General features: G+C 40.3%; 1 protein-coding gene across 1 annotated transcript in view; it reads left to right on the top strand.

The window, feature by feature from the left end:
• The window catches only part of TXK (TXK tyrosine kinase), a 42344-nt gene extending 23067 nt beyond the window's left edge, over positions 1 to 19277 (top strand). Inside the window, exons 8-14 of the mRNA XM_032397877.1 lie at positions 4348 to 4422; positions 6864 to 7035; positions 10018 to 10234; positions 12489 to 12553; positions 14812 to 14930; positions 16407 to 16564; positions 19009 to 19277. Of these exons, the coding sequence (XP_032253768.1) occupies positions 4348 to 4422; positions 6864 to 7035; positions 10018 to 10234; positions 12489 to 12553; positions 14812 to 14930; positions 16407 to 16564; positions 19009 to 19077 (875 nt within the window). The 3' untranslated portion in view covers positions 19078 to 19277. The remainder of the gene's footprint in view (positions 1 to 4347; positions 4423 to 6863; positions 7036 to 10017; positions 10235 to 12488; positions 12554 to 14811; positions 14931 to 16406; positions 16565 to 19008) is intronic.
• The last annotated feature ends 291 nt before the right edge of the window (positions 19278 to 19568 follow it).

The following is a 19568-nucleotide window of genomic DNA, read 5'->3' as shown; positions in this document are numbered from 1 at the left end:
AAAAACAAAGCCCTCCCTTGGTCCTTTCTTCCTTTAGACATTGCTCTTCCAAGTCACACTTTTGGAAAAATGTGTCCACATCCATTGTCTCCACTTGGTCCATTTTCCATTTGCTTTTTAGGTGTCTGCAATCTGGCTTCTGCCTCTGTGTTTTACCAGTGACCCCCATATTGACCTGTAGGGTCATGCTTTTTAGTTCTTATATTTTCAAGCCCTCTCTGCTATATTTGACATGTCACCCCTTGAAACTCCCCGCTTTCCAGATGTTTTGACATTGTCTTTTCTTGTTCTTGAATTCAGATCATTCCTTAAAGTTCTTCCCAATGGGTCTTACTTCTACTCTTCCCTTAAACATTGGTGTTCTGCAGGGATTTGTCCCCAGTCACTTCTCTCCTCACCCTAGACATTTCCCTTTGCAGAATTCTTCTGCCTGGTAGTCCCAGGCACTTGCAATCCCAAGGCCCTGAACTTCAGTGATGATATGGAACTCTTCATCTTAACCACTGCTTTCTCTCCAAACCTACTCTTCTTCCTGTTGTCCATTTCAGATAATAGTGTCATCATCCTGCCAATTACAGGGGCTGGAAACATAGAGGAGTCACAAGAGATGATTCTATTCTCCTTAATGGATAACTTCTTTCCTCCTCCTCCTCCCCCTCTGTCTCCTCTCCCTCCCCTGCCCCACCCTTCCCCTCCCTCCCTTTCTTCCTCTTTTCCTTCTCCCTCCTCCTCCTCCCCCTCCTCCCCCTCCCCCTTCTCTTCTTCCCCTCCTCCTCCTCCTTCTTCTCTTCAGTTATTGGAAAACTTTCTTCTATTGAAGTGTATTTGCCATACAATAGTATATTTAGGTATATAACATAGTGATTCAACATTTATGTACATTACAAAGTAATCACCACAATAAATCTAGCTACCATCTGTCACCATACAAAGTTGTTACATATTATTAACACATGCCATACATTGTGTCTCCTACAAAAATTTGTAGCTTTTAATCCCCTTTCCCTATTTTCCCTATCCTACCACCCCCCACACTCATTTTAGCAACCACCAGATTGTTCTGTTTCTATGAGTATGTTTCAGTTTTGTTTTGTTTGTTTGCTTTGTTTTTTTAGATTCCACATATAAATGAATTCATACAGTATTTGTCTTTCTCTCTCTGATTTTTTCACTTAGTATAATACCACCTAGGTCCATCCATGTTGTTGTAAATGGCAAGATTTTATTCTTTCTTATGGCTGAAGAATATTTCATTATTCCAGCCATATATTCTTTATCCATTCATCTATCAGTGGACACTTAGGTTGCTTCTGTATTTTGGCTATTTAAATAATGCTGCAATAAACATAGGGGTGCATATATCTTTTCAAATTAGTGTTTTTTATTTCTTTGGAGAAATACCCAGAAGAAGAATTGCTGGATTGTATGGTAGTTTTATTTTTAGTTTTTTTGAGGAACCTCCACACTGTTTTCCATGGTGGCCACACCATTTTGCATTCCCACCAACAGTGCTCGAGGGTTCTCTTTACTCTGCATCCTCACCGACATTTGTCTGATTGATACTAGCCATTCTGACGGGTGTGAGGTGATATCTCATTGTGTATTTGATTTGCATTTCCCTGATGATGAGTGATGCTGAGCATCTTTTCATGTGTCTGTTGACCATCTGTATGTCTTCTTTGGGGAAATATCTATTTGGGTCCTCTGCCCATTTTTTAAAAATTGGATTGTTTGGTCTTTTTTTGATATTGAGTTGTATGAATTCTTTATATATTTTGGATATTAGCTCCTTTTTGGTCATAGCATCTGTAAATACCTTCTCCCATTCAAGTGGGTTGCCTTTTTGTTTTGTTGATAGTGTCCTTCACTGTGCAAAAACTTTTTAGTTTGATGTAGTCCCATTTGTCTATTTTTGTTTTTGTTGGCCTTGCCTGAGGAGACAGATGAAAAAAATATTGCTTAGACTGATGTCCAAGAGCTTACTACATATGGTTTCTTCTAGGAGTTTGATGTTTTCTAGTCTTACATTTAAGTCTTTAATCCATTTTGAGTTTGCGTGTGTGTGTGTGGTGTAAAAAAGTGGTCCACTTTCATTCTTTTGCATATAGTTGTCCAGTTTTCCCAGCACCATTTATTGAAGAGAACATCAATGGGGATCTTTTCACCATTGTATGTGTTTGCCTTCTTTGTCAAAGATTAATTGACCAGATAAGCTTGGGTTTATTTCTGGACTTTCTATTCTGTTCCATTGATCCATGTGTCTGTTTTTGTGCCAGTACCATACTGTTTTAATTATTATAGCTTTGTAGTATAGTTTGAAATCAGGGAGTGTTATACCTCCAGCTTTGTTTTTTCTCTCTCAAGACTGCTTTGGTTATTCAGGGCCTTTTGCGATTCCATACAAATTTTAATACTATTTGTTCTACAACTTCTGGTTAATTATCAAGTGCAATGAATTTCATATCCTAAGTGTGTCTCATATAGGTTCTTGCCTCTCTTTGTCTTCTAGTGCTGCTCTAATCATTGTTCACTTGGACAACTGTAATGGCCTCTTAACTGGTCTTGTCTTCAATGTTGACTTCCCCTCAATCCATCGTCTACACTGATATCAGAATGATCTACCAAAAATGTAAATCTGACCATGCCACTCCCTTATTTGGGAACTTTCAATGGCTCCTTCTCACCTGCAGGATGATGTAATGTTCCCTAACATGGCTTACAAGGCCCATCATAACCAGAATATTACCTGCCTCTCAAGTGTAATTTCTTGCCTCTTCTATCTCTCACCTTTTGTCAAGTAGCCCATCCTGCTTCATACCTCTAGGTATCATCTCATGCTGTTCCCTCTGCCTGGAGTGTTTTTCATAGATTCTCTTCATGGCTTAACTCCACTTGCCATATTCATCTCAGGTATCATTTCTTTTCAGAAGACTTCTTCAAATCCAAAAATGTGTGAGGTACTGTGTCCTGGAGCATCTTGTGTATCTCTAGCACAGGATTTACTCCTTGTATATTGGAATTGCCTTTCTCTGCCTGTCTTCCCTCACTGAGATTGAGCCCCTGAGTACAGAGTCCTCACCTTATTCATCTTTGGTCCTCCAGAATCTTTGAGATCTACCTAGAAGAGTGTCTTGCACACAATAGGCACTTAATGATGCTTCCTTCTCTTCTTATACTGGCCACGTTTCTTTCTGTCTTCCAGCCTTTGCACATGCTGTTCCATCTGCCCAGAATGCTCTTCCTCCTGATCTTTGTAAGATGGCTCCTTATCAGTTGATGTCAGCATAGCTGTCATCTTGTCAGAGAGGCCTTCCGGAGCACCTACTCGATAGAAGCTGTATTGTATCTACTCTGCTTACCACTCATCATCTTCTGTTTTTTCTTGGGTGTGCATGTACTTGTTTATTTTCTCTTCCCCCACTAAACTGTAAGCTCTACGGGAGCAGCGACCATCACTGGCTTACTCACTGCTTCACTGAGGTCTCCCACCATCTGGATGGTGCTTGGCACAAAGCAGGCCCCAAATAAACATTAGTTGAGGAAATAAATAACAAAAGCTTGTTGAACTAAATTGAAATTGATGGAACAGAATACTACATGTTGACCCAATCAAAAGAAGTCTCATTTATGCTACCATGTTATTAAAGAAAAAATGAAAAGAAAAAAAAAAAACTACTCTCAAAAAGTGGAGTCAGGAAATGGGTACACTTAAACACTGTTGGTGCTTGAATGAATTAGTACAGTTTTTCTATATGTGCTTTGATCAAGAAATCACATTTTAAGGAATTTATCCTAAGGCAATAATTTGAGAGGTACCTAAAAATTTATGTTCAAAAACATACAGCATATTTTACAATAGTGGCATCTTAGAAGTAACTTTCAGCTCTATTTATAGTCACTGCCGTATATCAATGACATATTGAGTGTAAAAAGCTTATAGCAAGACATTTACTTTTCTGTGAAACATATTGGGTGTGTATATGCTTTCATGTACACATACAGAGATTTTTGCAGGGGTGTTCACCAGAATAATAACAGTGCATCTCTGGCTGCTAAGATTTAGGGAGATCTTTACTTTGTCTTTAAATTTTCTTAGATTTTAAAATGTGTTTCCACCCTGAAACAAATAATACATTATATGTTAATAATAAAAAAAATAAATTAAAAAGATGTGTGTCCCATGAGCAAATATTATTTTATGAAAAATGGGGAAAATAAGTAAATAGGCTAATGGAGAATACTTTCCCGCCTAATTTATTTGACGATTGGCATCGTCGTCTAATACATTGTTTTTTTTCTCTTATGTCAGTAAGTAGGCTTGAAATGCCAATTTCTGTCTCTCCCCAGGCCTCATGACCCGTCTCCGCTACCCAGTTGGACTGATGGGCAGCTGTTTGCCAGCCACAGCTGGTTTTAGCTACGGTAATGTATGCGCATGCACCCAAGTACAATATCAAATCCAGTAAAGGATCTACTCCACGTTCCCTCTACGTTCTTTAAATTCTTAGCTTTTCTGAGATGTCTAGATAGGTTTCCTTTCAAAGTTTAAATCCCCCTTCTGAGACACTTAAATTTATGCATCTCACAAGAGCAATTTGAACTTCGGAAAGATGTTTCAATTTTACTTCAAATTTCATTATACATTAAACAGGCGTTCTTTTGATAAATTAGAATTCTTTTTATTTGGCTGTTTGAGCTGTTGCTCTCCGGGTACAAGGGTGGCTGGGAAATGACTGTTCTCCAAGAGAACCTGCTAAAAAGAGCTGCCCAGATTGTCCTCTTCACCTTTTTAAAATACAACCCATAGAAAGTTTAATTTGAACTATTTTCTAGCAGATGTGTACTTGCAAATCCGTGAGAATAAAGAAGAGCCAAAGAATTCTGTTTTGTAATTTGGTGACACTTTATTCCCTTAAATTTCTCTCATTAGTGAGAAACAGAAAATACTGAGAAAATGATCATATAATTATATAGTGTATCAGATAACCAGGACTCGGGGTCTCTATTTTAATTAGGATGGGAGAATGATTCAGGGTATTATGGATCCTGGGTTATTACTCTGCCCTTAATACAATATATATAATAAAAGTTCTGCCATTAGCTGTTTATTTAAGTTAAGCATAGTCCTGTTTAATTTTTTAAAAATAAACTCAATTTTTTAACATGTAGAACAGTGCACAACTCATAACTCTATAGCTCAATTAGTCTTGCCTGGTTTTGACTATTTAATATAAATGGAATAAGACACCATGCATTTGTATCTGGCTTCTCCTTCTTCACCCGTGATGTTGGGTGTGGTTGGTCCATCTGCACTGTGGTATAGTGCGACATTGCATGACTATACCACGGTTGATTTACCCATCCTCTGTTAGATGGCCAGTTGGGTTGAAACCAATTGTTATCTCATCAATAACATCATTATGGACATTCTTGCATGTCTTTTGATGAAGTTCAGTACACATTTAAGCTCCAACAGTGTTGGATATATACTTAAAAGTAGAATTGCTGGGTCATAGAGTATGTATGTACACACTCAGATTTAGTTCGTTTTCTAAAAAGCTTATGCCAAATTACGCCTCAATCAATAGCGTAGGGGCATTCTAGCTGCTCCACACCTTTGCCAATATTTAGTATTCTCGTGGATTCTTTTCTTTGGTTTTCACTTTAGCCAATCTGCTGTGTGTAGTAGTGGTATCTAATCGTGGTTTAAATTTGCGTTTCCCTGATGACTGATTATTTTGATCAACTTTTTATAGCTTGAGTGGCCATTTGGGTATTCTCTTTTGTGAAAAATACTCTATTTAGGTTTTTTAACCCTTAAAAATATAGTTATCTGCCTTTTTCTAGTTGATTTTTCATATTCTGAAATAGGCATTCTTTACTGGTTACATGTTTTAGAGGTATCTTCTCCCAATCTGTGGCTTACCTTTTCCCTCTCTTAATGGGGTGCAATTGATAAAGAGGATTTTTATGAAGTGTAATTTGTCAATATTTTCCTTTAGGGTTATATTCTGTTGAATAAGTTTATGCCAATATCAAAGTCATAAATATATTCTCCCGTGTTACTTTTAAAACGTACCCTGCTATTGGGAGGGGGAGCACTTTGCAAAGCTGGTATAAGGGTCATCAGCCTCTACAATTCTTTTAACTGCATTATTCTAAAGTTCCAGCAGATGGCGGTGTTGCTATGCAAAAGGAGGTACTGGAAAGGAAAGCTTGGATCCTTCCCAAGTGTTTTCAAGAGGGTTATTTTAAAAACAGTTACTTTTTCCTCATTTGGCTTCTATGCAAGTGAAATATACCATAACACAAATTTCAATTCAAACGTACACTTAGATATATGTGAGTTAGAATCCTAGCAGTGCATGTATTTATTAGGTGAATTTGTTAGGCTTTTCCCTAGGAGAAGACACCAAGGCAGAAAAGCCCTTTAGGGGTGGGAGTGAGCAGAGGAGTGATATAGGGGGCGAGGTGGGGGACCAAATGTTCTGTGCCTCACAAGTTTACTCAGCAGGACAAAAATAGATGGGGACATACATATTCTTGGGGCCAGGTATAGTTTTGGTAGGTTTGGTTCAGAAAGGCAAAGTGTTGCCTTTTAACTTGGGTCTCTCTGGAAAGAGAAAGTGTTTTGATATCCATAATTCCTCTCCAAGCAAGTCAAGTTTGTATGTTTAAATTTGAGTTCTGGAATTACACATGTAAATGACCATGAGAGTATTACAAATGGTTACGGTTCTGTTCCCCTCACTGATAAAATTTTTAACCTCTTTGTGAAAGAATAGAGTAGGTCTAGATAATTCCTGAATCTCTTCTAGCTAAAATTTTTCCGTACTTGTAATATGGATGTTTTACTTTTCTAGAAAAGTGGGAGATAGATCCTGCTGAGTTGGCTTTTGTAAAGGAGATTGGAAGCGGCCAGTTTGGGGTGGTCTATTTAGGTGAATGGCGAGCCCACATCCGGGTGGCTATCAAGGCCATCAGCGAAGGCTCCATGTCTGAAGAGGATTTCATCGAAGAGGCTAAAGTGATGATGTGAGTATAAGCATACAGCACCAGATACACAGCGTACAACATTCTGGTGTCATGGAAAGAACATGGGTTTTGGAGTAGTCACACTTGGGTTTATGTCACAACTCTGCCCAAGCTAGTTGTGTGACCTGGGCAAATTACTTGACCCCTGCGTGACCTGGGGTGAGTTTTTTTACCTTTCCAAGCCTCAGTTTTTTCACTCGTAAAATGGAGATAACAATACTTTTTTCACTGCATCAGTGTGTGAATTACATGAAGAAATCCATGGAAGTGACAAGCATGTATGTTCTTTACATGGTTTTCTTCCTTTCCTTTCTTCTTTTCTTTTCTTTTCTTTTCTTTTCTTTTCTTTCTTTCTTTCTTTCTTTTTTTCTTTTCTTTTCTTTTCTTTTCTTTTCTTTTCTTTTCTTTCTTTTTTTTCCCGGAAGCAAAATATGTTGATTTTATTTAAATAGTCATATACGGATAAAGTATTTGCTTTCAGAGAATTTAAGAACCCAGAGCTCTAACAGAAGTGACTCCTGTGGCCTGTCGGATGCCGTTCCTATGGGATCACATCTGTGATTTCCCAGATCAGCATTTGACTCTGTTGAATATGTGGTTGTGGTTTATGTCTGTAATCTGGGCTGGATCCGGACAAGCCAAATCAAATCCATTGACTTTCTTTAAGTCTTTGTTCAACACTTACTTGCAGGAGCAGCAATGTGGTGAAAAACAAAAACCCTAGATGGCATTACCTAGATTCTGTTATCCAAAGCAATTTAGTTCTGTTCTAAATGTCAGACGTCAACTGAACAAACAAACAGACAAACCAACCAAAAAACCAGAAGTGATTAACTGGACCCATTCTCCTTTAATGGCAGAGCAGTGCTGTCTCTGAGGGCTCTCAACCCTACCCCAAGTGTCGTATCAAAATGTTCTTCCCATCCAGTTACAATAAAGTGAATTTCAAGGGAAGCTATGATAAACACAATTTTCCAGTGATATCAGCTTCCCAAAGCTGATCGTGTGCCCCTGGGTGACCTCAGGCATATATCTGTCTGGTCTGTATTCCCTGATACGACCTGCATCGGACCCTAGTTTTCCTACATCTAAAGGAGAGACAAAACATTATATTGCTGTGTTGATTCAAGAGGTATCATAAGAATGACTGGGAGACATTTAGTTCAGGGAAAGTTGAAGCCGTAGAAACTCCTATGGAACAAGAAAGAATTACAGATGTCCAATGTCATGACAAGAGGATTCTTGAAAGCTTCAAGCCTTATTGGGCATTTCGGGTCAAGGTTTCTGGGGATGATATTTTGAGGACTGTGGAAGATGCGCAGAGTGTGAGAAATACCAATGGCTCCTGGAAGTTTACAGAGGCAGGAATGAAGCTCATGGCTTATTTTTAAGTCAGTTCAGATGGTTTGAACACAGTCTATTTTTTCCTGATTTTTTTGAAAGTGAGGCAGAAAAATTTCCTTCTGAAATCCTGTTGCAAATCCATTCATCTTTACAAAATTGCCTAGCTGACACACATTGAGCTCTATCTGCCAAGCATACACAGCTTGGTAATACTGTATTACCTCCTTTTTGTTAAGTGTGTAGTTTAAATGTCACCTCCTCCAGGAAGTCTTCCCTACCATGTTTAATTGGCAGACTGACTCCCACGTGGTTTCTATTGTATCACCTGTGTTAGTTCCATCAACATACTTGTCACTGCTCTGGTGATATTCCTAAGCAAACGCAGTGTAATGTTTGAATTCTCAGATGTTTATGTGTGGGTCTCAGCGTGGTGGTTTTCTCATGGCAAGTCAATATTCCATTTTAAGAGTGACTTTCCTGCCGTTATTCTGCATACATATAAATGGCATCCCTTAACTGAAAAATACACTTTATAAATGAGAAAGATAAATCAGACAAAATATACATATAGAGGATATGTATCTACAGATTAAAATCATGTAGAGATCCTCTGAACGCCTCTTTCCCACTACCTGGTAGTGGCTTTGCATGCTAATCATATGGTAATATGTCAATTAATCACTCATATACATTATTTTAAGGTAAATAATCTCCCTGAGTCATTGACTTTATTTTGCCTCTGTGAATGAAAACTGGTAACATTTCAAGTTACTTTTGACGAGCAGAGAAGTTGGCTTATTTTACGTCTTCTAAAATTACAAACATTAACTTGAATATTGTTTTCCATGATGCCTACTTGGCATAACAGGCCTTTAGGGATTGAATACTATGCTCCAGAAGAAACAATAAACTTTTGAAGTTTAGAGGACTAAAGAGTTCTGTGTGTATTTTAATAGGCAACATTCAAAGACATGTGTTGTGTGTGTTGTTGTGTGTGTGTGTATGTGTGTGTGTGATTGCTAAATACAGAGCAGGGTTTCAAGTTGGCAAGTGTTTTTCAGTCTCCAACTTTATCTAAAATTTCTTTTTTAATGCCTTTTTAGAAAAAATTTTAAAGATTTTATTTATTTATTCATGAGAGACAGAGAGAGGGGGAAGCAGAGGCAGAGGGAGAAGCAGGCTCGCTGTTGCAGGACTTGATCCCAGGACCCTGGGGTCATGACCTGAGCCGAAGGCAGACGCTTAACCGACTGAGCAACCCAGGCGCCCTATTTTTTTTTTTAATAATTTTTCTTTCTTTCTTTTTTTAATGCATCAATCATGGTTTCCTCCTCGAACTGTTGTCTGAGCAGCTTCAGTTAGGAAAGCTGAAACTCAGGAGGAAAAGCAGAAAAAACCGAACCTACGTAACATTCTGCGTCTGCAGTGACTTGGGGAGTACTGCTTGAACTCCTGACCCCACTTATGCAGCACGTACACTGGAAAGGAAACTGTTCTACTTTCTCTGTGGTTGGGTTCACTTTTCTCATATCTTGATGTTGACAATTACGTAGAGTTGGTGCATATCACCGATTGAATCTCAGCACTCTCAAGGGCAAAAATGAATCTGCTCACTGGTGTGTGTTTTTTCTTGAACAGGAGATTGTCTCATCCCAGGCTGGTCCAGCTCTATGGAGTGTGCATCCAGCAGAAGCCACTGTATATTGTGACCGAGTTTATGGAGAACGGCTGCCTGCTGAACTATCTCAGAGACAGAAGGGGGACGCTTACGAACGAGATGCTGCTGAGCATGTGCCAGGATACCTGTGAAGGGATGGAGTATCTGGAGAGGAACTGCTTCATTCATAGGGATTTAGTAAGTAGGATGCAAGTTGGCTGATTATTCTAGGCATTATATTCAGAAGAATATGACAATTGAGGACTCACTATTTTTTTTAAAGATTTTACTTATTTATTTGTCAGACAGAGAGAGAGGGAACACAAGAGGGGTGGGGGAGAGGCAGAGGCAGAGGGAGAAGCAGGCTCCGCGCTGAGCAGGGAGCCTGATGTGGGGCCCGACCCCAGGACCCTGGGATCATGACCTGAGCCGAAGGCAGACGCTTAACCGACTGAGCCACCCAGCATCCCGAGGACTTTCACTATTTTAAATAAAATACCTTTGGCTTAATTTCTAAACCCTTTCCTATTGTAATTGTCTGGGAAATGTAGCTTTATTTTTAATTGCCCCTTGATGCTGTAGCCAAGTGAGGCACTACTCTAAATACGCCTTCAACTGATTAACTACCACGCTCATCAACTAACCAAAGCTATTTTACTTTTCTTTCCTCTCGCCTTCCCTCCCTTCTGCCATTACTTCCACTTTTCTTCCTTTCAACCAATAATCAAATACGTGACAAGGGCCAGTATCGGCCAAGCGCTCTGCCGGGCACTGGACAGACAGTGGTGAAGATCACTGCAGACGCAGAATGTTACGTAGGTTCGGTTTTTTCTGCTTTTCCTCCTGAGTTTCAGCTTTCCTAACTGAAGGAAAAAAAAAAAATAGGGCTCCCCCGCCCCCATGTGGGGGTGTTTTTAGTTATAACAGTATCACAGTAGTGTTACCTCCTCACTGAGGAGGACTAGAAATGTTAAATCATTCTGTGCTGGAATGCTCCGAACATTATATCCTAAGAAAAAAAATTAACGCTTGTCTTGCCCCAAATGCCCCAGTGAGTTCAATGGGCAGCCACGATTCAGAAGTACTGCTCTGGAGGTGGACAGCCTGGGTTGAAATGTGGCCTTTGTTTCTCACTAGCTGTGTGATGTTGGGCAAGCTAGTTAACTAGGACGTGGTATGAATTACACCACCTTTCTTCTGTGGGCTTGTTGGGAAGATTACATGAATTAATATGGGTAAGCACGTACAATTGCTCTTGGCATATAGAAGAGCTCAGCTCCGCTCTTCCATAGCAATAGCCCTTCCATAGCCGTTTAGACCACTGTTCTGTCTCCCTCAAGGCATGTCCCCCAGTCCCCAGCATGTAGTAGGAACACATTTTTGAAGGGATGAATATGGTATCTATTCCACTGAACTTACTTTCCTAGTCTCTGCAGGTCAGTCTTTCCTGACAGGGTTAGAATTCAAAACTTCCTTGGGTGATGGTTCTGGTCATTCTCTTTGCTCCAAGTGGCTTTTCTCAGATCCCCCTGTTTCTTCCTTGATTGCTTTCTTTTGTGTTCTATTTTATTCATCTTTATGCCATTTAAAATCTATCGGCTAAGCATGAGTCTTTTCCTTGTCAAGGGCTTAACTTGTGGTTTGGCTTGGAGATCCTTGCTAGTATTTGTCAAAATCTTCTAAACTGGCTCCTTCTGGCTTACCATTTTAAGTTCCTTGTTTTTGTTTTGGGACTAACTGAAGCACCTATCAGCTTAGAAGAGAACAAAATCTATCAAACTGTTGACTTACATGAGGCTCAATAACCAAATCAATGATTTTCTTTGATGAAGCTCTCTGAAAATGGATTATTTTGGCATCAAATACATGGTCTCTGCATTATTTAAAAATACACACTGTTTTTAATGCCAGGATTCATAGTTTAACGTCTCTTTGATGTAGTCTTCCTAGTTATAAAAAATACTTGTTGAGAGGGATTTAAAACTTTTAAAAGGAAAAGTATTAAAATTGCTTTTTACTTTTTTTTTGGTTATTCCTTTTTTCTTTCTTTCTTTCTTTTTTTTTTAGATTTTATTTATTTATTTGAGAGAAAGTGAGCGAGAGAGAGCACAAGCCAGGGGGAGAGGAAGAGGGAGAAGCAGACTCCCCACTGAGCAGGGAGCCCGATACGGGGCTCGATCCCAGGACCCTGGGATCATGACCTGAGCCAAAGGCAGACGCCACCACACTGACTGAGCCCACCCAGGCACCCTTTTTGGTTATTTCTTTGAAGAATCATTAAAATCCATCATGAGGGCAGATATATTGAATCATACATAGCATCGATGGGTATTACCAAAAAAATAACATGGCTGCTCATAGAAGTAGTGTGGGGCCCCAAGTAAACTAAGGAAAACGAGAGTAGAAACAAAAGAAAGACTATATTCAAATGTGGATTCTTTTCTTTCTATAGGCAGCAAGGAATTGTCTGGTCAGTGCTGCAAGTATAGTGAAAATATCGGACTTTGGAATGACAAGGTATAACATATATAAATATTTTTTGTTTACTCGTAAGAGGGAATCTTATATCTCTCTACTAACAAACTGAAGATGTCAATAGCATTGTTTTTTGTTTTTTCCTGGGAGGAGAATGTTGATATTGTTGCTTGGCCTGTTGCCCTGCTTTGAATTTTAGGACATAACCCGATGTTAGCTATTCTTCGGATCTTCTTTCAGGTTATTTTCAGGCATAACTTAAAATTTTTAAAAATGTCTCAAACTACTTGTTATATGCATGAGGTTAAGAAAAAAGCTCTTCTGATATATGTATATTTCTGAAAGATAAAAGGATAAATTTGTTTAGTTCTGATTTTTCCATGTCATTGTCATGCATTTCTATGATCAGGTGCAGTAGTTGACTTTAAGACTACGACTCAAGTGTGGAAAATCTAACCATATTTTCTGCCACTCAATGCCATTGATATATATATATTTTTAAATGTACTAAAATTTAATCATCCATAAAACCTGTAATTTAATCTGACAGTAAAACACAAGAACAATATTAGAGTTGGTTTTGAGCGCCCTTTCCTTCAGGTTGCTAAAAATTCAATGCCCGTGAATTCAGAGTTTCTCTCTGACTCGCTTCAGGGTCAGCTTCAGTGTTTCGTGGGGCCACGTCCTGGAGAGGGCATGTCTGGTCCTTGTTGTTAACCACTGACTACTGGTGTCCTTGCGGCCACCATCGTCCTGTTTTGTCCTTGGCGGAACATCTGCATAGACGGCTGCTGACTCATCCCCAATTTCTGTCTGCAAGATGCTGTCATACGGGCATTCTCCATGATTAGAAAGCCCCTGGAGCTATCTAAGGCCCTATTTGCTTAGGAACATCCACAGCTATTTGTTTTGGGGACTCTTTTTGCTTTTCCTGGGGCTTGACCTGGGGAAGAGGCACAGGCTCTGTTTTGCTCTTGAATCCCAGCAACCCTCAGTGGGGCCTTCTTTCCCTGCCATGTCAGCGGGGCAGTCCTTGTAGAGCACAGGGGACAGGACCCTGCCTCAGTCACCCACTACTGGCTAATACTCCTCCCCTTTCCCTTTGTTCTCTGCCACCTCCCAGCTCCAGAGGTTCGTTCGCTAGAGGGATGGATGGTGGGGTGGGGTGGGGCAGATATCACTCTTATTTATGAGCCATTCTCCCCAATATTTTAACAGCTCAGGCCTTCTCCTTCTCTGGAAATCTTAGACTTTTGAAACTCAAAAGCTATGAAAAATGGCTCTTTCTCTTTTGTTTTCTATTAGCTACTCTTTCCCTGAGTAGGATGACTTCTGGCTCAATAAAGCGCTTAAAGGTAGGGTGAGGTAGGGTGCGTGGGAAAAAAAAGAGAGCACTAATAAATAATTCAAAACTACTATGCTGCACACTCCAGGGGCTGCAAGTTAGTCATCATCTCTTCGCTCTTCTCTCCAGATTCTTCTCTCCAGATTCCCCTACTTGGATATTCCTGCCTACAAGCCTCAAAAGAGAGGGAGGGTTTAATATTTTTGTAGTTTTTAAAAGGAACTGGTAGTTATTACTGATTTCATACAGGGCCATTTTAATGCATTGGATATTTTTCACATCAAATGTATTATGTTCAATACTCTTATTTCCCCCTTTCTCTGCCTCACAAAACCCATCTGCATGAAGAAAAAAAATAAGGCATCCAGCTTTGATTTTGTTCTTTGCCATATATATTTATTTTTTTATTTCCTTTTTATAATCTTGGTTGTTAGAGCACTCAGCAAGCTCCTTTGCAAAATTAAGAATTTGTCATAACTGAAATAATCAGTGGGTTCCTGATTCCAATCGGTTTTGGATTGAAGAATTGTTCTGGTTTTCTGAGACCCAAATAAACCCAATTGAGGCTTGGTTTAAGGAGGAATCACTATGTAGGATACCTTCCCATTTTGGTAACAAGAAGAGAAACTTTGGGGGGTAAAAATAAATGCTTTCTCTTTTAAAAATTTATTTATTTATTTGAGAGGGAGAGATTGAGCAGGTGGGGGGAGGGGCAGAGGGAGAGGGAGAGAGAATCCCCAAGCAGACTCCCTGCTGAGCACGGAGCCTGACGGGGCTTGATCCCAGGACCCTGAGACCATGACCTGAGCCAAAGTCAAGAGTCAACTGCTTAACTGATTGAGCCACCCGGGCACCCCTGCTTTTTCTTTTAGAACTTAAGGTAGACTAAGGGGGTTTGAACTAAATGGAACTTGGAAGTAATTAGCACAATGTGCTTTGAATCTAATGACCTTAGGTACGTTTTGGATGATGAATATATCAGTTCTTCTGGAGCCAAGTTCCCAATCAAGTGGTCCCCTCCTGAGGTTTTCCATTTCAACAAGTACAGCAGCAAATCTGATGTCTGGTCATTTGGTGAGTAAATTTGATGTTCATTTGATGGAGATTGATTTGATAAAAGGCCAATCTTTTTTAAGCTTTGATTTTTTAGTATGATGTGGGGTTCTAGAAAGGTCTTCTTGTAACTGTCCTTCTGTCTTAAGTGTTCTAAACACGTCCAGGCTGTCTTTGGCAACTGGTGTCATACACCTTCTTATATAAGTCTACCTTTTGGATCTTTTCCTTTCCTGATGAGCATTTGCAGGAAAACCGTAACAGAGAGTCTACTGATCTAGAAAACAAAGGCAGTCACCTTTTTTACACCACAGAGACTTGCAAGGAAAATAGATCTAAAGTGTCACTGAATTTTGAGTGTAATTAATAAACTTCATTTCTAACTACTAAGCAAGACTACTGCATTTATTTCGTTACCTTCAGATTTTGTGGTATTTAGATGTAGGCCTCCTTGGGAACTATCAATTGGAGTTTATATTGTGTAATGTTCTTCATTGAGAAAGAGATGTTGCAGATCCATGTCCAGTGGAATCTGTTCTTTGAGTCGATTTTCAAAAAGTGGCGGTCAATTTGCAATAAGCTATCTATTCTCTTTCACCCAGACCTCTCTGGATAGCTTCTTGGGTTTGGAGACACCTCTGCACCCTCAGAAGGGTGTGAATTTTATTGTCCACGTAAGGTGAAACTTGTATCATTGATCCCTTTAGTTCTCCACTGACTTTTGGTAGTTTTGGCAGGTGACATTTTACGCTCTCCAGGAGAGCAGTCAAGTTGTGAGACTAACAGATAGCAACACAGGGACCTCATCAAGTAGGTGCAGAACAATTAGAATATCTGAGTTTTACCTGACCACTTGTCTCTATCTCCCACTGGACAGTGAGCTGCTTGAGCCCATGGACTGGTTTCTAGAGTCTTCTGGCTCTAGCATATGCCCTGCCTCTAATCAATGCATAATACATACTCTTAGAATAAGTGAATAATTAAATGAAGTTCAGATGGGAGCCTTGAAGGAGTTTCACTAATCAACCAATCAATGATTATAGAACACCTACTCATGTACCAAGCCCCTGCTAAATATTCTGCTCTACCCAGCAGTCTCATCCTTCAGTGGGCAGAAGGACCTCGTGCCTTCTACTGGCTGGCAAACTCTTGGCCACACAATTCTGTCATTTTCTATGGGGTGGCAGAGAGGCTTGTTGATTTTAGGGTGTGAAGACAGGAACATACTTAGAAATGAAAAATGTTGGCAGCGTTTTCTTTCAATCGGGAGGCGGTCAAGACCAGTGGAAAAGAAAGGCATTGTTTTCACTTGGAATATTGTCAGATTACAGGCCTGTTCGAAAATGAAGACGCACACGGGCTGATACCTAGACAGAACTGTTCTCATTCTGGACCGATTATAACACAGAGGCCGGAAAAGGAAAATAAGGCCTTGTAGTTTCAAAGAGTTCTTTCAGTTTCAAGTAACCTCTTGTTTACATGCATTTCGTGTTGTAGGAGTTTTGATGTGGGAAGTTTTCACGGAAGGAAAAATGCCGTTTGAAAATAAGTCAAATTTGCAGGTTGTGGAAGCCATTTCTAGAGGCTTCCGGCTGTACCGGCCTCCACTGGCGCCGATGGCCGTCTACGAGGTCATGTACGGCTGCTGGCACGAGGTGAGTGTCCCTTACTCTCCTGGGAGGTGGGCAGTCCCAGCATCAGAGCACAGGCCTGAGTGTGACAAACATTACCCCCCAGGACTCCATTGGGGTGGGGGGGGTGGAGGGGGTGGAGGAGTCTCTTTCTTGATAAGGATCCCTAAGAGCGGGAAGTGCTATTTCTGTCTGAAACTCCCACTACGAGGTTGTCACCGCATTTTGTTTTTAACGATGGCCTTTCACCTGAGGAATTCAGCGCCTTTTTCAGGTCTTCTTTGTCTGAGATTGGTTCTTGCAGAAACTCTTGTGGTGACTAGAGCCTCAGGGGTGAGATGTTTCACTCCCTTTGAGAACTGGTGGGTGGAAACTAAGGGTAGAATCAGGTTTGCTAAACGCTGACGTGGAAAGAGAAAGATGTTGTTTGTATTTACTTCATTCTACTATAATTTGTCTTGCTTCTCCAAGGCTAACAGTAATGGGTTTCATCTCTTTTTGGCACTCAAGATTCCTGATAGATTAGGAATAAAGGCAGAAAGTGTGCCAGGAACTTGTACTCAGGAAATTCCCTTTGGGGGGAGGGCAGGGGTCAGTCCAGTTTTTCTTTTTCTCGAGATGCCACACTTCAAAATAAAGCCAGACATGTCCTGTCTTTTCTGGGCACAGACTCAATGCACCTCTCCCCTTCATATCAGACTCCCCTGTGACTTTTGACAGCTTTCTCTTTCCAGCTGACAGTGTCCGTCCAGAAAAACCACAGCTGGATGAGGAGTTTCCTCCTGGCTGAAAAAGAAGTCACTTGATTCGCAATCCACAAACACTGAAAAACTCAATATTTCAAGAGCACTGTAGTTGTTCACATTCCAGAGAAGTATTAATTTTATAAAGATCCTTGATGTATGAAAATATTTTACATATGATGAACTGCTCTGCAAGGAATTTTGAAAAACAGGCACATGTTAAGTGAGCTGTTAGCAGCAAATGGCTGTCTTAGGAGCTTCCCTGCAGTAACAACGTGGAGAGCTGAGAAGTATATATTGCTTTTGGAACAATAGACATGTACAGTGCATAAAATATAATATTTACTGAGATTTTATTTATCTGTGGAGAGGAAACAGAAAAGGGAATAAATCGGACGCTGGCAGGAGGCCCGAGGAAATGATGCCAGTCTCAAATCGGAGTCCGAGCATTGATTAAAACGTCTGAAATCGTAGTGCGAGCATTGATGAAAACAGTGTTTTTGGTGATGCTGATTTATTTGTTTGCAAAAGGTGATTTGCCTACAACTTTTTAAGGTAATCTAAATGCCCTAAGTGCTTAGGCACCTTTAAATTCAAATGTGATTGTATTATCACACACACACACGCACACACACACACACTGATATACACATACTGTTTCATAGGCTCTTCTACCTGCAGAACGACAGCCTTCTCCAAAACCTCCAGAAATTATTCCTGGAACCCCAAGGAGAGCTTGAATGTGTGCTTACACACCCTTCTGCTTGGTCCTTTTTATTGATGCCCTCTGTTTGTAAAGCACTAAGGGTGGTGTCTCCCCACAAACTCTGCAGCCAGTGATCCTTGTGAGAATGTGGCTGCCACAAGTGGTTCTATTTCCCATGGATTTTATTTCATTATGTTATGTTAATCACCATACATTACATCATTAGTTTTTGATGTAGTGTTCCATGGTTCATTGTTTGCGTATAACACCCAGTGCTCCATGCAGAACGTGCCCTGTTTATTTCCCATGGATTTTAAAGATGCCAACAGTGTCATCTTTTGTTCTTCATGGAGCAAAGCCAAACCACATCCCTTGGTGAAATAAGATGAACGTTCCAGTCCTCGTCTCTGTGACCAGGATTTTGTTGACCAAGCCTTAAGACAGCACAGTGGGTGCTCCAGGACCTGCAAAGACCCTTATGAAAACACGCCTTTTGCTTTCTGATTGAAATCCTTCTTTCTACAGGGGATCAAGTCTAGTAAATAACTGGGCAGAGCCTGAGAGCCTGGAACTCTGGATGCCCATTCTCTCCCAGCTCTTCCTTTATCCCATGCATATCAAGTCATCCAAATAAATCTCGGGGGCAATGCTATCCAATGGAACTTCCTGTGATGATGGAACTGTGTTATGTCTCTGCTGTCCAATATGGTGCCTGGCTATTGAAGAATTGGAAAGTGGCTGGTGTGACAAAGAACTGAACTTAAAAATGTGTTTAATTTTCATTAATTTAAATTTAAATGGTCTCAGGTGGCTTGTGTTTTTTGGCAGCATTCTCTACTCTTATAATTTCACACTCATGCTTCACTCAACTACCAATCATGCCCGGTGTGTCAGCCCAGATATCTTTCTCTTCTACCCGTGGAGAACCAGCCTGGTTCCAGGTCCCTGCCAGCAAGTTCCAGAGCTGGTATCTGAGTGAGTTTCCGGCTGAGCTGACCATCTCTGTTTCTCTTTTCTAGAAGCCTAAAGGCCGCCCTACATTTGCTGAGCTGCTGCAGGTTCTCACAGAGATTGCAGAAACCTGGTGACCTGAATGGAATGCCAACCCAGAGGATCATCTTGCAAAATTATCACAAAAGGAAATCCTGCGTGGGGTCACTGATGATGAACACCTTCCTTTAGAGTGGCTAACTCTTAGAAACAGTGCAAAGATCACAGGCTTTTCAAACTTTAAAATTTAAGAATATTCTGGAAGTAATTTTTCTACACGGATGTTGGAGAGGGCCTTTCAAACTCTCCTTTTTTCTGTACTATTCTTTGTGTCCCGTATGTGAAGAAGGGAAAAATGCTCCATAACCATCTTCATAGTGGCTGTTCTTCATGAGAATAGCCCTGAGAGCCCCTGAGGGTATATGAAAACTTGACCCATTACAGAGCTGAGGAAATTTCTTTTCTGAAGAGGAGTGACATTCTTTACTTCAGGGACTCACTGAAATAAAGAAATTCTGCTAACGCATGGAATAAAGGAGCTTTCTCTGCAGAATTTAATGCTTCTGAGCTGTACAGATCTTTATGGAAA

This window comes from Phoca vitulina, unplaced genomic scaffold (genome assembly GCF_004348235.1).
Source record: "Phoca vitulina isolate PV1807 unplaced genomic scaffold, GSC_HSeal_1.0 scaffold3, whole genome shotgun sequence".
Lineage (NCBI taxonomy): Eukaryota > Metazoa > Chordata > Mammalia > Carnivora > Phocidae > Phoca > Phoca vitulina.
Note: the sequence above shows the minus strand (reverse complement) of the source record. Positions and strands in the feature narration are given on the sequence as shown.